Source organism: Rattus norvegicus, chromosome 5 (assembly GCF_021556685.1).
Source record: "Rattus norvegicus strain SHRSP/BbbUtx chromosome 5, alternate assembly SHRSP_T2T, whole genome shotgun sequence".
In the NCBI taxonomy this organism is placed as follows: domain Eukaryota; kingdom Metazoa; phylum Chordata; class Mammalia; order Rodentia; family Muridae; genus Rattus; species Rattus norvegicus.
In genome coordinates, this window is record NC_141538.1 from 27,966,428 (window position 1) to 27,983,112 (window position 16,685).

General features: G+C 44.4%; 1 protein-coding gene and 1 long non-coding RNA gene across 9 annotated transcripts in view; one reads left to right on the forward strand and one right to left on the reverse strand.

Annotated features, from left to right (window-relative positions):
• Nucleotides 1-16,685, reverse strand: part of Asph (aspartate-beta-hydroxylase) — a 212,298-nt gene that overhangs the window by 61,853 nt on the left and 133,760 nt on the right. For 7 of the 8 annotated variants that reach the window (XM_087548657.1, XM_087548654.1, XM_087548658.1 and 4 more), the window contains 4 exons: nt 13,370-13,455; nt 8,882-8,968; nt 2,906-3,056; nt 582-718 (listed from right to left, as the gene is read on the reverse strand). In XM_087548657.1, the coding sequence (XP_087404783.1) occupies nt 582-718; nt 2,906-3,056; nt 8,882-8,968; nt 13,370-13,455 (461 nt within the window). Of the gene's footprint in view, nt 1-581; nt 719-2,905; nt 3,057-8,881; nt 8,969-11,875; nt 13,193-13,369; nt 13,456-16,685 lie in introns of those variants that run through there. The other variant, XM_087548659.1, reaches the window with a different exon arrangement.
• Nucleotides 1-16,685, forward strand: part of LOC120102822 (uncharacterized) — a 29,515-nt gene that overhangs the window by 8,804 nt on the left and 4,026 nt on the right. The window contains exon 2 of the long non-coding RNA XR_015620697.1: nt 15,591-15,762. This is a non-coding gene — a long non-coding RNA (uncharacterized LOC120102822). The remainder of the gene's footprint in view (nt 1-15,590; nt 15,763-16,685) is intronic.

The window sequence follows — 16,685 nt, forward strand, 5'->3', positions numbered from 1 at the left end:
GTTCCAATCAAGATACAGGGTTTAATATGATCAATAGGTATGTATACTTGAATAGCCTTTATGGAACCCATCACTCTGTACAATGGAGGCATGCCAATAAAGAAAATCAAAGTAAGAAAAAATGGCAGGCTGGAGAGATGGCTCAGTGGTTAAGAGCGCTGACTGGTCTTCCAGAGGTCCTGAGTTCAAATCCCAGCAACCACATGGTGGCTCACAACCATCTGTAATGAGATCTGATGTCCTCTTCTGGTGTGTCTGAGGACAGCTACAGTGTACTCATATATAAAAAATAAATAAATCTTAAAAAAAAAAAAAGAAAAAATGGCCATGGTGGCAGCAGCTGAAAGTTTGAAGCAGGAAGATTACCATGAGCTAAGGCCAGTCTGTGCTCAATGTGACTCCCAACAGGGAGTGAAGGAAAGAGAAAGCAATGGGAAAGCCAAGTCCAGAATGTTAGCTACAGTAACTTACATGCTGCTTCATTCAAGATAAAACATGGCACATACTCCATGTCATTTTCAACCAGCACTTGGACTTGTCTGCAGATAACTCAGTGCGGCTCAGAAAACACCAGTGCTTACCTCTTCGTAAACCTTCTTGGCACTGTCGTTGTCTCCCATCAAAAGGTATCCTACGCCAAGGTCGTTTTTTAAGGTCGTATCACTAGGGAACAGCTGAACTAGTCTCTGGAGGGTAAGTAGAGAACCCCTCATGTGACCTGGTGTTGGAAAATGAGGAATAGGTTAAAAATATTATGAATACAGACCACGAAAGGATTTAGCAGAACCTGAAGACCACCTTACATCTCGCTATCTGTAACTGCTCCACGTAGATACTAAATACGATATCAATCACGGACTAAAGACAGATTTATTTTCTGAATCAATTCACATTTACATTTTTAAAAATTTTTTCAGTTGCATTTTTATTTACATTTTAAATGCTATCCCACTTCTCAGTTTCCTCTCTAGAAACCTCCTATCCCATCTACCCTCACCCCCTTCTATGAAGGTGCTCTCTCACCCACCCACTCACTCCCTCCCATCTGCCCGTCCTGAGATTCCCCTACACCGGGGCATCCATCCTTGATAGGACCAAGGGCCTTTCCTTCTACTGGTGCCTGACAAGGCCATCCTCTGCTCTATACCAGGCTCCTGTCACCATGCACGCACATCTTGGCATCAGCAATAGTGTCTGGGTTTGGTGACTGTATATGGGATGGATCTCCAGGTGGGGCAGGCTCTGGATGGCCTTTCAGTCTCTGCTCCACGTTTATGTTTTTTTACCTTAAGTTCTTTCTTGAGAAAATGTCAGTTACCAGTGCTGCTGAGACAACATTTTAATGGAGTGCAGATACTAGGAAGCTTGAGTTTGGGTCGAGTGGTCAAAATAAAACTTAAACAGGCACGAGGGGTGTGGAACAGGCTTCTCTGTGGATGCCTTGTCTAACAGAGGCAACTTGTCTCTGGGTAGTGATAATGCAGAGAAGACATTTTCCAGTACTATGGCAGCCTCTGGTGGCCGACAGGCTACGGTGCACTACATGGCTCAGGAAACCCCAGCTGCTGTTTACTTGGAGGCGAAAATGGAAACACTCTGGGCCCACTGTCACTGTTCTTTGTCACAGTGCAAATTGGAAAAACAAACTGCAAATGGGGGCCTGGAAGGGGGTGTGCTAAGTAAGACAAGCATTTGTAAAAATGTACCTTGCAGGGAGGTATTAATGCCTGCAAATGGGGAATATTAAGAAGCAGAAGCAGATTCAGTCAGGGAAAGCAGCTGCTGCTTAGCTAACAAGAAAATTCACTCCCTGCTCTGTGCCCCATTGCTGGGTAACACTATTCCAGTCAGGACTCTGGGTGGTTTGCCCAGGCAGTCATTCCCTCTGTGGCACAGACAGCAATGATGCCAACGGTGCAGGTACCTTCTGCAGACACCTGCTGCTGTTCCTTCTCACACCTTGTCCGGATCCCCTGTTCTACTGTGAGGGAACTCTATATTCCTGCAGTTTCAGGATCTCTGTCCAGTTGCCTCAGAGCCTTCTCACGTGACCTCGCCTCATTCTCACCTCAGCAGAAGAGAGTATACTAAAAACTGGGATTTCTGTGAAAGGTGAGACATCTTCACAAGATCAAGAGACCTTGATCCTGGGCTGGGAAGCAAGAGAATCTCTTGATATAAAAATGGAGAGGGAACCAAAGACAATCCATAACTCTAGGTTGAATAATTGTTTTAACAAATTCTCAAAAAAAACCCCTCCAAAATTAATGTAAAAATTCACAATTATTTTGTATGTGTTTATATGCATGTGTGAGTGTGTAAATAGAGGCTAGAGGACACCCTTGGGTGTTCTTCCTCAGAAGGTATGAGCCTTGTATGCTTGTCTGAGAAAAACTCAATGACTGGAAGGTAGGCCAGCCTTGCAAGCATGAAGTCATATGATGCCCAGAATCCAGGCAAAAAGGCCACACATGCTGGCACAGGCTTGTTGCTAGGCAGAGACACACAGATCTCTGGGACTAGCAAGCCAGCCAGTCTAGGTTATGTGAAGAGCTTCAGGTCAGTGAAAATGCTGTCTTAGAAAAACCAGAAGAAATGGCATCTAGGTTTTCCTCTGGCCTAGACATTCATAGATGTTTGCTTCCATACATGCATGCATGCACTTGTGTGTGTACAGACAGACAGACCACTCATATACAACTGCCCCGCATACACACTCATATGCATGCATGCAATTACTGAGGCTAGGAATGGTTGAATGTAGAGAAGGTATAAGACAGACAAGTTACCGGAAGCCAAAAGGCAGGCTTCTTCCCAGGCACCTTGTCTTTGATAAGGCACTATGTGGCTGCCACTGAAGGGGGTCATGTTCCACCTCCCATCAGTTAGTGCTTCTGCTTCTCACCTAGAAACTGCTGTCTTTCTGACCGTCGCTTCAAGCTCAGCTTCACCAGGTCTGTCGGGGCATCAGGCAGGCTAGCCGCTTCCTGGTAGGTCTCAATGGCCCTGCGCAGAACCTCATTGCTTCTCTGCTTCTCTGCCAAGTCATCTTCACACTAGAGGCAGCCCCCAGACAGATCAATGCTTGTCATCTCCCCCAGAGATTCCGTGACACTGAACTTTTAGATGTGCTTTTTAAAAAGACCATTGACCTTTTCTTTATCGAATGTTACAAACAAAAGAAAGCGGGACAACTGTTGTTTCAATAACAGGAAGAAAAGTCTGTTGCTAGATCACAGATGAGAAAGAAGACTATAAGACCAAAACAATACTTTGTAGGGATGATGGGGATGGACACAATAACATATGAGAACACTGGACATACAGGGCTCTAATTATGGTCTGTTCTTCAATTTGTGCGCCAAGTTACTCATCCATTTCACTCATTAATTAATTCATTTAACAGCTCTTTTCAGGGGTCAGATCACTCTACCTATGTGTCACCCTAACTCAACAGATCAGGATGAGATCTTTCCTCATTGTGCTTTGATTTAGGAAGGGACAAAATGACAAATATAAACAAAGGTCCTGTGCATAGAAACAGCAGACCAATGCATGGTGAGTGCAGAATGGGGAAATTAATGGTCTAATTGAGACAACTAGGGGAGTCTACAAGAAGGGCCAGAGTGCGAAGCTACAGGAAAGGTGTCTGAAGGCAGAGAGAAAAGGATGGGCTGAGGCTTTCTAACACAGTGAGGAACAGAGGAAAGGCTGCAAGAGTGGAAGAGAGGGGAAGGGGGAGGGGAGGAAGAGGTGACAGTGTCATCGGGTGATTCAGGCCTGGCAAACCATTGAGGATTCTGAACTACTCCATGATGAGAAAGAGGAGGGCTTTTTACACTTCTAGTATCTTGAAGGGAGCCAAGGGATTGTGCTAGCAACAGTACTGAGGACAGGCTGAGAGATGGGCAGAAGTGGGGAAGCCAGGTAAGAAGCCAGGCATGGACGACAGTTGCTTGGGCTAATGCACCTGTGATGAGTGGTAAGAGATGAGAGTCTAATTCATCTTGATGGTCAGGGCCAAGAGAGCCACAGACGCTTTGAGTTTAGTATCAGAGACAGAAAGAGAGAAGATGACTTCAGGTATGAGTGCCTACCTGGCTGAAGTGTCATCCCCTGAGAATGAGAACACAGGACAAAGGCAGGTCTTGGGAAGGCATGGGAACAGGAGTCCAGTCTTTGGTACTCTAAACCAAATGCCAAGTGGAGAAGAACACTCAGAAGGTGCATTTCTGGGTGTGGAGTTTGGGGAAAAGTTGGTGTGAAGGACGTGCACATGGAAGTTGTCAAGGATGGAAGTGATATTTAAAGTTGGCAAGCTAGAAGAGTCATGAATGTAGACTGGGAGATTTCCAAGTCAGGGTAAGACAGTTTTAAGAGGAAGAGAAGTATGCTGCACATAGCCACCAAGTCGGACAAGAGAGTGACACTGAGGAGAGAACGTAATGGCTTTGTGGAGCTTTGATGGCCCTGCCATCGTTGTTTCCATGGAATTGTTGAACACATGCATCAAACTGGAGCAGCGTCAAGGGAATTTGGGAAGGATGAGGAAGAGCTAGTTTTAACAGGAGCCAGAACATGTGTGTGCAGGTAGAGGGGGATGGGAGCCCAGGGAGAAGTCTTACAGATAAGATAGTACATCAGGTTTCTCAGGAGATACAAAATACCCAGCAGAAAGGAATGCCTAAAGGCAAAAGAGAGCACACAAACATAAGAAGTGGTCCAGTAGGTGAGAGGGGAAGGGGACAGGACAGTTCAGACCTGCCAATGGATGGATGCAAGGTATCAGGACAACTGTGTGAGAGGGCAGAGTCTCTGGATGCCTTTATTTTCCTAATAAAATACCCCCAAATTTATAACTTGAAACTGAGAATTGGTAATGAAACACCAGAGACAGAAAAATAGGGGGTGTGTGTAAGATGGCCCTCAGTAGCCCATCAGACTTTACAGACTTTCATTTAAAGGAAAATAATAGCAGCTCCGTACTGAAAGTAGTCTATGAAATTTTTAATCAGGATACATAAATGTAGTCATGATTTAACATAAACTGTGTGCTGGGTTAATGTATAAAGTCTGAGGACTTTAGTGAGAAAAAAATCCTCATATCTCTTCCCTCAGGTGACAAATAAATTGTAAAAACCAACACCAGTTGATAAAGTTTTTTTTGTGTGTGTGTGTGAGAAAGTTCTCTTCAGAAAACAGCACATCTATAAAGTAACATGTTAACGTACATTCATTACGATAATGACAACATTTCATCCTTGCCTGACAGAAATACTACTCAGACCACTCAACTACTCTTTGGAATACACAGTAGACTCACGGAGCAGATTCAGCTCCCAGGGCAGGGAGTTCCATGTCAACAATCCGTTTTGACCACACATCCATCCACCAGCTACTCACAGCCAGCTTTTCCACTTAACTATCTGCCTTTTGGTTCTAGTGAGTTAATTTCCAAAACCATGAATACTGATAGATGACGGAACAGAAACAATGTCCCTGAGCTGAGTGAACCCTTGCCGCTCGGGGCCTGCAGAACTACCCAACTGACCTGAAGACTGTGTGGGATTAGCAGAAGGACAGTGCCGCCCTCAAGGATCCTTAGAAACAGGCATCAAATCTCTTAATGTCAGATTGGAAAAAGGGGAAGACATGTAACCCATGTGCCCAGGCCATCTCTGCCACACAACCTTTTGTGGATGGACTAATTCACTCAAACTTCCTAGGGGACATGTCACTTTGTACCTCAGAGCCACTAATGGCTTGTGAAAGACAATGAGGTGAAGTCATAATTTAAGACTTTTGTGTTCACTATTTAGAGAACTTGTGTGAAACTGATTTTCAAAAAGATACATTGATAATGATGCAGTCAGTGGTACTGGAAAATATAGGCATTGTAGTTTTATTTGATTTGGTGCTGACCACTTAGTATCTGTTGAGAAACTGCAAAGAGTCTGGTTAATTTGCTAACTGAGAGTGGGAAAGTCACAGTTTAGTCCTCCTTAAGAAAAATCTGCCTACTTTTACTTTTAAAAACTCTGATAAATTTAGTTTCCTTTAAATTACTCGATTAAGATTTAATTTATCATGCTTAACTTTTTTTATGCCACATTAGTGTTAATATCAATAACATCTGTGGCATAATGGCTTAGAAATTAAAAAAATACTGCCCGAGGCCCACATCTCAAATTCCTCCTGTGAAAGAAGGCTGCACCTACAGAGATCACCGCATTCCAGAGGCTCCTGGAACCATGATTCAAATGACATACGGAGAAAACTTGGAAAGTACAAAACACTTTTTTCCATAATTAGTATTTGCACAACCATTTTCTCTCCTGTCAGTGGGCTTTCTGTAGTCAAAGGTCTTGATATTAGTGACAAGGCACATCACTTGCTTGGACATTCTGGATCTCAGCTATGTAGTTTCCAAAGGTTGGAGGGATATGACCCAATTAGTTTACCAAAACCACACAGTAAACCTGGTAGGTACCAAGGACAAGGGATATTTATTTGTATTAACTGTCTTACAAATTTAATTTATGTAAATTTAATTAATGAAAATTTAATGAATTAGTCTCCAATGGGATAAAAAAAACTGAAGAAGGATGAGAGCAAGGCCCACTGTTTCCCTGCAGATGTTTTACTACCTGTGACGGTCACACACAAGGGAATACCATCTGCTTCTCCTTGCTCCACTAACTTTTGTAGCGCTCTCGCATTGCTTCGCTGTGACTGGTCATCTCCTTCTTCCCCTAGGAGGAATGCTGGAGCTTTACATCTTGACAGATTTGTTTACCAGCCCTGGCTTTACTCTGAGTTCCAAATTCCATAAACCCAGTGGTCTCCACACGGCTATCTAAAACACACTGCAACTGCAAACTTCACATCAAAAGCAGACTGCCAGTTCCATCCTCTCCAAACCCGTTGTCCCACTTGGTCAGTTAGCTGGCATTATCTTCTCCTCAGCTGTTCCCAACAAACCAGGAGTCACTGGTCAACTCTTTCCCTGTGACCCTTGCACCTAGAGTTCTTTCAAATCTATCTCTGCCCTTGTCCCCCTCCATGGCCAACTCACAGTCCACACGTGCTACCAGCTCTCATGCATACCACATTTCGACTGCCCCCTACTTTCTGTGCCTCTGATTCTATTCTCACAGCCCATTTCCAACTGGCAATGAAGGCAATCTTTACAAAAGTCACCTGCACATGTCATACCCTGCAAAGGCTTCCTCAGGCACCGAGAAAAAGAGCTGTGAGGTGTCGCTAGGACCCTGTCTGCCCTATGCTCCCAGCATGCCTCTCTTTCGGTTCAGCTTTCTGATGCCAAGATAGTTGCCCCGAGCGGTGACCTTTGTCTACCTGTTCCCTCTACCTGGACAGCACCTTGCATAACCCTGACACATCTCAGCTACTAGCTCCTGTCACTGTAACTCATATCACCTGCGACCAAAGCTCTTAATAAGTGTGCTCTTAGAACCTGCTGCCTTCTTCCTTTGCCTACAGCATGCATTAATAGGCAATATGACCTAATATGTTTATACAGTTTTAATATCCGTAAGATTTAACAATATATTCATTTAGAAAAACTTCAAATATTACCTTCCTGGTGACCCTTTCTCGATCATGGTAACACCTCACATATCCCCCATTTCCTTTCATTCTAACGGTCACCACTTGCAAGTCTATGCCTGGTACTTCCTTGCTCTATCCAACCTCTTTCCTTCACAGTAGAGCTTCGTGAGTACATTTTTGCCGAGGAACATATTGCTAATACCCAGCAGAGCCTGACACACAGTGGACTCTCACTACATTTCCTTAGAGTAAGTAGGCCTCAGGTGTTCCTCCTGTTGTCTTGGGAATACTTTAAAATTGACCATGTTTTATAATAGTCAGAACCTCCAGAACATTTCTAGGGCTTGCTGTCTGAGAGAGGGCAAAACAGCAAACAAGCCTTTATATGCAATCCATGCAGCCCAGGGCCTGGCCTTCTCTCCGGCCCCACAGCATAGGAAGCCACATCCTCTGCCTTCGTCATGCCAGGGCCAGACACTCATCAACTAGAAGCCATTGTTGTGGCTCAGCTTGCTAGTGTTGTTCAGTGCTGGGCTGAACACTCCACTTCCCTTACTTTTCTCATGGAAAGCACCCAAAGGACCATGTTAAACCTCCCTTCAGGGTTTGCCTTCCGTTCCTGCCATCTTCCCTGTGTCAGTGTCCAGGGAGCCACTTCCTATCTTTAGGTCAGGAATAGAATAAAACATTTTATGTTGATCCATTTCTGTATCCTCTTTTGTGATCCTTTGTGACTATCAAACAGACACACACCACACACGGCTGGCACAGGTGGGTTCATGAAGTTGCAGGTGAGTATGGCAAGCCTTGTGACAGGAGTTGAAAGATGACAAAACACAGCATAGGAGGTGACAGGGAAAGAAAGGAGAAGGGAGGTGGCTGGTAAGACATGAGTCACATCAAAGAAACTGTTGGGAAACAAAGCGCTGTCCATGCCACATTTCAAAAGGTCTCTCCAAGGCAGAATTTATACTCTTCAGTCACACAGTGGAAGTCTAAAAGCTCCAAAGAGCCTGAAATCAAAACCACGAGGAAATTCAAACAGAAGGGAGATGTGCTGATACAGGACTAATGGCAAGATGAGTCACCTGGATGTCATGGGATCACTCAGCACACAGCACTGAAAACAGCCCCAACTAAATTGTCACCCCCCACCCCAAGGGTGTACGTATATACCTGGGAAACTGACTATCTAGAAATTATAAGAGGAACAGATTTCTAAAAAGCAAACACAAAAGAGTGAATGATCTGATTATGTAGGACACGTGAAGGACAGAACAGTATTGTGATTTCGGACGGCCCAGGGTACCTGTGCTTTGCCGTATCTTGCACGAGGGCTCTGAGGGTACCTTCGAACCAATTCTTCAAATGCACTCACTGCTTCTTCGATTTTACCCTGTTAGGTAGGCACAACTGCATAAATACAACGCCACTGAATAAAGATAATTCTGTTTTGTTATTTAATAAGTTGCCAAAGAATTGTTTAGTGCTACAGGAGTAGCCCACTTACAAACAAGCAAACAAAAAACTATGTTAAGTAACAAACATAAAACTGTAATGAGTGTTACAATCTTAATTTTTAAAATGATGTGTGCTGATAATGATGAAAAACGAATTTTCTTGAATATAACCACGTTTTTCTCAATCTACAGAGTCCCCGCATGCTTTCTTAGGGTGTCTAAGTTATATGTGGGGGCAAACACTTCTAGCAGCAGGATGCCTTGCAGCAGGATGCCTGCCTTGGGCCTGTCAGAGGCAAGGAGACATCACCATAGCTTCCAAGTGTCTGGAAAGCAGAAAGAATAAACAACGAGTCTGTGAGGACCACTTGGCCATCGGACTGCGCTCTGGTGGATGTCAAGGTTGATTTGACTCGTCCGGCTGAGTGGAACACAGGCTGCCTCTGTGGCGTGCATGAGCTCTTAAGTGCCTTCTCTATGGTTCTTTAAAAATAAATAGCATCCATTTCCTACGGGGGGGGGATGTAACAGATTACTGCAAATTTCCTGACTGGAGAAATGAAGGCTGAAACTGGGTTTGTGATGTTGGAATCAAGGTGTCAGAAAGAAAGGCTCCAGGGGAGATTCTTCAAGCCAAGCCAGCCCCCATCGCTGTCAGCATTCCTTGGCCTGTGACTACACTGCTCTAATCTCTTCTGTCTCTACATGGGTCTTTCTCTGTATCTCGATGTCTTTACTTCTGTCTGGATCAAATCTCTGTTTAGCTTTCTGGAAATGACGCATTAGAGTCCTTTCCGGATAGCCCATGAAAATCACACCAAGAAAGACCCATTTTTAAGATGTTTCCAAGGTACCATTTGTAGATCTCAGGAAAACAGAATTATCTTCTGAGAAGATCATTTTCGAGTCTACCAATACAGGTTTAATTTCCTATTCATGCAGGACCATACCAGCATAACTCTGGTGCCTGAAAACGAGAGAAATTTGTTCTCCCACAGTTCTGAGCAAGTAGATGCCAAAAATCGCTTCTTCTGGGCTCAAATAAAAATACTGCTAAGACCGTGCTTTTTCCAGAGACCCCAGGGAAGGGAAGTTCACTCCTTTCTTCTTGCCAGTGTTCCTTGATTTGTGGCCCCAACACTCCTACTGCCATCAAATCCTCTCTGTGTGCCTTGTTCTGCTTTGTCTGTATCAAGTTTCTCCTCTTTTCAGCAAACATGACTACACTGAGGGACAAAATGGAGAGAGACTCCAGTGTAATCTCGACCTCTAGATCTTTAAGAGTCCAGGGGCTCCAGTTTGTTATCTTTTGGTGGACCCTCTTCAGCTGATTTCATATCCTACATTAATTGCTCAAGCCACTTTTTGGAGTACCAGATTTATAACAGATTTTACAGCATATTGTTCCTCTTTGGCAAAAGTAGCATCCTATTTTGGCTCTCCTAGGCATTCTTTGGATCACCTCAAGCCACAGGCTGTGTGACCACCATTGGGAATCAGCATAGCTGTTCACACGTGGGTTGACTGTCATGTTAACCTGTCTGTTTTCAGTCAACTTCTTTTCTTTGAGATCTTTTCTAGCTACAAACACTCTTCCTCCTCCATGCATACTCTCATTTTAAAAGCACACAGAGATTTATAATGAATTGCCTAAAAATGATGTGTGTCTCTCAATGTAGCTTACTTATACATAGACCGCTCACGGGATCGATGCATACTTGGGCCATGCTGTTGTGGCGTAAAGCCAGGTGGATGGCAGAATCCACTGGAGTGATGTGGGAAGTGTGGAGTCAAGACCCTTCACTGCTCATCCACATGTACAGCAGAGCCTTATATTATGGGCTTGGTGCAGACGGCCATTACACTGAACATATATTCTAGTCGCTTTGCTTTCTCTCATTCTGCCTCCAAGGAAGTGGAAGTGTCTTTGTCTGCAGCATGATTCAAAGCTTGTAGGGTGTGTAACCTTTCCTGTTTTCATTCTAGCATGGTTTTGTTATAGTTTCTTACTACCCTCACCTATAAACCAACCAACCAAACAAACAACCACCACTGACAACAACATACATAATACCATTATAAAAAGAATTCCAAAAAGGAAATGAATGTATTTCATGAGGTCATGTCAACTCCCAGTGTGCCTTGGGGGTGAGGATAAAGGAAAGTCTTAAATAACACATGTTATTTTTAACAATTCAATGTCTCAGTGACAAGAAGATGAGTCAGTAAGCTAAGGCACTTGCCAGCAGGCCTGACAATCCAAATCTGATGCCAGCAAGTTGTCCTCAGATCATCATAGTCTGTGCCTTCAGGGTAGGCCCATGCACACATGTGCACACACACAAATGCATATCATGAAATCAAGGAATAAATCAATGCACCTTTAAAGCTTTACATTTTTGATTATTCAAATGTGATATGATTTTTATACATTTTTGGATGAAACAAAAAAGTAAGCCTATGCTTCCTTACAGGGCAGAATTTGGATGTGTGCATAGATGAGGCTGTCCTCACCATCTGGGCACCTTAACTCAACCATCCATGATCTTGTCCACTAAGTTGTATCCTTTGAAAATGCTAGCTATAAAAACCAATGCAAACAAGATTTAATTATGTTGATGGTTCTGTCACAACACATCTGGAGAGAAGGTCCCATGTGGCTGTGGTTCCTGCCTCTTTACTGACCTGTGACAGGCTCACAGAGCTCCTACAGGAAAACACCATCATTTCTCCAAATGAGCAAGACTGGAGGAAATGCTGTCAACAGGGCCAGCACTTTAAGTCCTAATGAGCGCCTTAGTAACTCAGCCCACTTTTTCCCCCATTATAACCACAGAAAACTATTTCTATAGAGTCCTTTATTGATGTTTTGGCCCCAAAGACACCTGTGCCTACAGCCTCCTCATGTTTGCATGTGTAATCTAGGATAGAGAAGGTGAAGGAATCATTTTGAGAAGGGGGAAGATGGTCACTGACTCCTTTGGATTAAGAAACACAAATTCCTCTGCCCACCACACCCCCCAAAAACAACAAAAACCATAGATGGCTTCGCTTTATGAAGTGAAACAAAATGAATGCAGAAACCATTCTATTGACAAAAATCTCAGTACAGTGAATTGTCACCCTTGGCAGCATCCTCTGGAGTCGGTGTTTCTGTCTGCTGGTAACCAGGGTGGGCCAAAGTTCATCTGCGAGGTCCTGTCCAATGCTGGTCACAGAGGCCTTTTGCTTCTGCTACTGTTGTAAGAAGTGCAAACGTATCCCACTTCTATCCCTAACATGTGTACTCTTCATCCTGCTGTCTCCTGGCTTGTGTGCCTTTTGTCCACCTCTTTGTAGCTAACGGCTGCTCAATAGAAACGCACACGCCAGAAAAACTATGTATCTAGAACAGACTCTAAAATATAATCAAAGAGGGCTGGAGAGATGGCTCGGCGGTTGAGAGCACTGACTGCTCTTCCAGAGGTCCTGAGTTCAATTCCCAGCAACCACATGGTGGCTCACAACCATCTGTAATGGGATCCAATACCTTGTTCTGGTGTGTCTGAAAACAGCTATAGTGTACTCATATAAATAAAATGAATAAGTCTTAAAAAAAAGAGAAGCAAACAGAAAACGAAAGATTCTAATTACAGTATAATAAATATACCATGGGTTACATTATTATTACAATTTATTACATGATTATGACCAGACTCAGGGAGATAAAGACTTCAATATAATGTTAATTCATTGTTTTCAAAAGCTGGGCCATCTGGTGAGAAAGCAGGACACTACAATTCCTTGATGACAGGGCAGAGTTGTCATGAGCTGCACTTACCTAAGTGAGGAAAATTCCAAGCCTGTGACACTTCATGGGTCACAGGTGCTGGGTGAGACTTTTTGTGTCTGCACTGACATGCCACAGAATGAGCTGGTGGTGGGAACACAACGCATGGCAGTGATATGATTTCTTCTAATTTGAGCTTAACAAAAAGCAAGACGGATTTTGGACACTAGTAAATATACATCACTTTCGTTTTTATAAGCGAGGACACTGAAGCCTACAGTAGCCAAGTGGTTATGGATTCCATGTAATTAGAATTCCACGGAGCTGGGCTGACCCCAGGTCAGAGGTCCTGTGGTTCGTTCCTCTTCCTCTGTGGCCCCTGGGTGCAGTTCTGTCGGAAATGGGTTGAGGTGCCGAGAAAGTCACAGATGATAATGTCTTTTACTTTTACTATCGTTGCCATTCTTGTCATCATTATTATACTTATTATACTTTATCCTGCGATTCCCAGGTTTCTAACAAGAAAACCATTGTACATTTTTGTGCAAAGCAAAAAATATCAGCCTACCCTTTTCCGGAGCTTTTCTGCAGCGTCCAGCTCGGCTTTAATTGTTTTATCAAATTTATTTAGAAGTTTGGGCTTCTTCTTCTTAACTGAAAGGAGAGAGAGAGAGAGAGAGAGAGAGAGAGAGAGAGAGAGAGAGAATTTCCATTTAATTTGCTTTTTGTCAGTGCCATTATTTTGCTGTCCAGCATGTAAATGCAGGAGGGAGAATATCCCAGTTCACTTTCAACCAGTGAGCACAGAGCCGGTAACACCTAGGGAGATGCTGCCATCCTGCGGGATATCCTGGACTACATGGCACAGAAATTCCCTTTGTACAAACAGGATGTGGACACCATTTTCAAGAAATCAGTGGGTGAACCTTTCCAACAGTGTGCACTCGTTGGTTGATTAAAATCTTAATGTTGTTAGATCCGTTCTGGTGACTTGTAGCCAGAGATCTTCATCCTCGTGTTGCCACTGCCTTGGCATGCCTCGAGCTATACTCATACTTGACAGAAAAACCTATCACAGGAAGCCTCAACTACCCCACAGATTCTACGCTTCAGCCAAATGAGAATACTGCAGGCTCCTTTCTTCCTATTCTTAGCACCATTTCTTGTGCCAGTTTTACATGAAACGTCTTTCCTTATGTCTCTAGGCTGGAAACACTGCTATGCTTTCATTCAAAGCCATGTGACTGATAGAGCATCCCTTGCTGCTCAGTCTCGTAGCTCTCTCCCCATCTCCTCCTCCTTCCTGAGGCTTCTGTCTTCTTCCCTCCCCTTCTCTCCTCCGCCAGGCACATCTCTTTAACAATCTCTCCTCCCCCATTTAACCTCTAGTATCATATTCATCCCTGTACTTACTAAGCCCAAGCTGTAGAGCTCTGCAGAGACACACTCCATGTCTTAAGCCCAAGCTGCAGTTTATCGTTTATTTACACATGGCTTTGGGTGCCTTTCTCCTGAAGGCATCAGACTGTGCAAATGTAAGGGCGAGCCTGCTGGTGCACACTCGCCAGTACCCCGGGAATACTAAGGCACATGGAATGTCTTGAGAGCCCAGCTTGCCAAAGGCAGAAGCATGAAGGGTAAAGCAGAAGCTTCCAGATAGAGAAGGGAGGGACTTACAGCTGGAAATGGGACACAAAAGAGAACAACCTAAAGATGAACTCAATTCTTTTTACACTAAAGTTAACAAACTTATTAACCTTAACCTAGTTCTGGGTGGGACAAAGCAAGAGAGACTCTGTTTCCCAAGGGGCCATGTATATACCCACATATCCTCATCCTCTGCCTGAGAGATGAATCTTCTCTGTGTCTCCCTCGCTACCTGTTCTTGGGCTCTGTGAAGATGTAACGATGTTAAAGTCTCTGTCGCTTTACAGCAGACCGACCAACCCATCCAAACCCAGCCTACCCACTTCCTCTCACCCTCCTCTCTCCGTTCCTCTCACGATGACACCTCTCAGTACTCTGCTTCCTCACTACCACATGGATAAACACAGGCCTTCCAGAGGGAGAGAGCTTAACAGTAAAGGTCTAAGGTTTGACTCCATCACAGCACGCACACGCACACGCACGCACACACACACACACACACACACACACACACACACACACACACACACACACAAGCATGCACACACTCATGCATGAAGGGTTCTAACCCCGAGTCTCACTTTTCTGCTTTAGAATTGTGTTGGGGGAGATTAATGCCATGAGTGCAGCATTTAACCCAAGTCCTGCCATGGAGCCCATGTTGGCCCTTGGCTGTTAATGCTATGCTGTCTCCACAGCCCACTTGCTCTTTTCTTTCTTGTTTTATTGGTCCTGGATCTTCCTGACTTATCTGGCACAGGTAACCACACCCCACTCCGACCCTAACCCACTCCTTGTAATTGTTCTTTTCCATTGCTCTGCTGGGTCCCTTACTTTGGGCTCCATAGCTCTTCCCTTCTGTGGGACCCTGGAAGGATATGTCTCTGCGGGTTGGTCTTCAGCAGACCATGGGGCTTTAATAGATACATTTTTCACACTGAGCCACAATCTACAGTTTTTGTTTTATCTGTTTGTTTTGTTTCGTGTGACTGTAAGTCTAAGCGTTTACCAACAGTTGGCTCAGAGGCAGTAGACCAGAAACAAAGCCCTTAGCCTCCTGCTTCTCCCCAGGACAGAGGATAGGAGTAAAGGATGGGCCCGTATGCCTGAGTTCTAACCCTTCATCATCTCCATGAACATAGGTTTGGAGCCAGGTCGGCTGCCTGAAATGAACACAAACAGAAATAGAACAGAATGGCTCAGGAGAGTGCACACCCGAGGAGGGTGCCTGACCTCCGGAGACACGGGGGAAGTGATCAACATGCAGGGGAGGCACCTCCTGAAAAACTGGAGCTATTCTGCTCCCCAGAGCAGGCAAGTATGCGAATTCTGGGGCTGGGCATTGATAAGTCGGTTATTATTTATGACCCAAGGCCATCTTCACTCATCTCTCCCCAGAAGCTGAAACTGTAAGTACCTTTAATCCCACTGTTTATATCACAAAAATGACTGCTCCGGTCTTCCCCCATCCCCTCTATTCGCTCCGAGTTCTCAGTTAATGAGAACTTGTTTTCAAAAGAGATGGGAAATATTGGCAAACAATGCAACTTCTCGGCTGCACATTGTTCCCGCCTTATCATCTCGGTGAAGACTGGCATTTCCCATGTCGGCAGAGGGAGAGGGGGCCTCCAGGAAAGCCATTTGAGCCCCAGATGGTGGGCTTCCCTGCAGGCTCTGTAGCTTTGCCCCATGTCCTCTGTGTCACCAGGCATGAACTTTAAGTTAATATGAGATTTATTTAAAAGAAAAAATTATTAGCAGTCTGGAATGGCCAGAACAGTCTGTGGAAAGATAAAATGCTCAGTAAAAGAGTCACATGGGGGACAGGATCCTTCCAGTCTCCATCTCCACCTTGGAGTTAACCCTGTGGCACAGCTCTCTGGACTCAAATTCCCATAGGGAGCTGGTCTCCTGAGAGTACTGTCACACCTATAGGCTCACAGGAAAGACATGCTCTGTCAGAGACAGCAAGACCAGCTAACACCAGAGATAAGCAGATGGTCAGAGGCAAGGACAAGAACCTAAGAAGAGAAACCAAGGCCACTTGGCATCATCAGAACCCAGTTCTCTCACCACAGCAAGTCCTGGATATGACAACACACTGCAAAAGCAAGATTCAGATTTAAAAGCACCTCATGATAATGAAAGACATAAATAACTCCCTTAAAGAAATGCAGGACAACCCAGGTAAACAGAAGTGCTTAGAGAGGAAACACAAAGACCCCTTAAAAAATTAC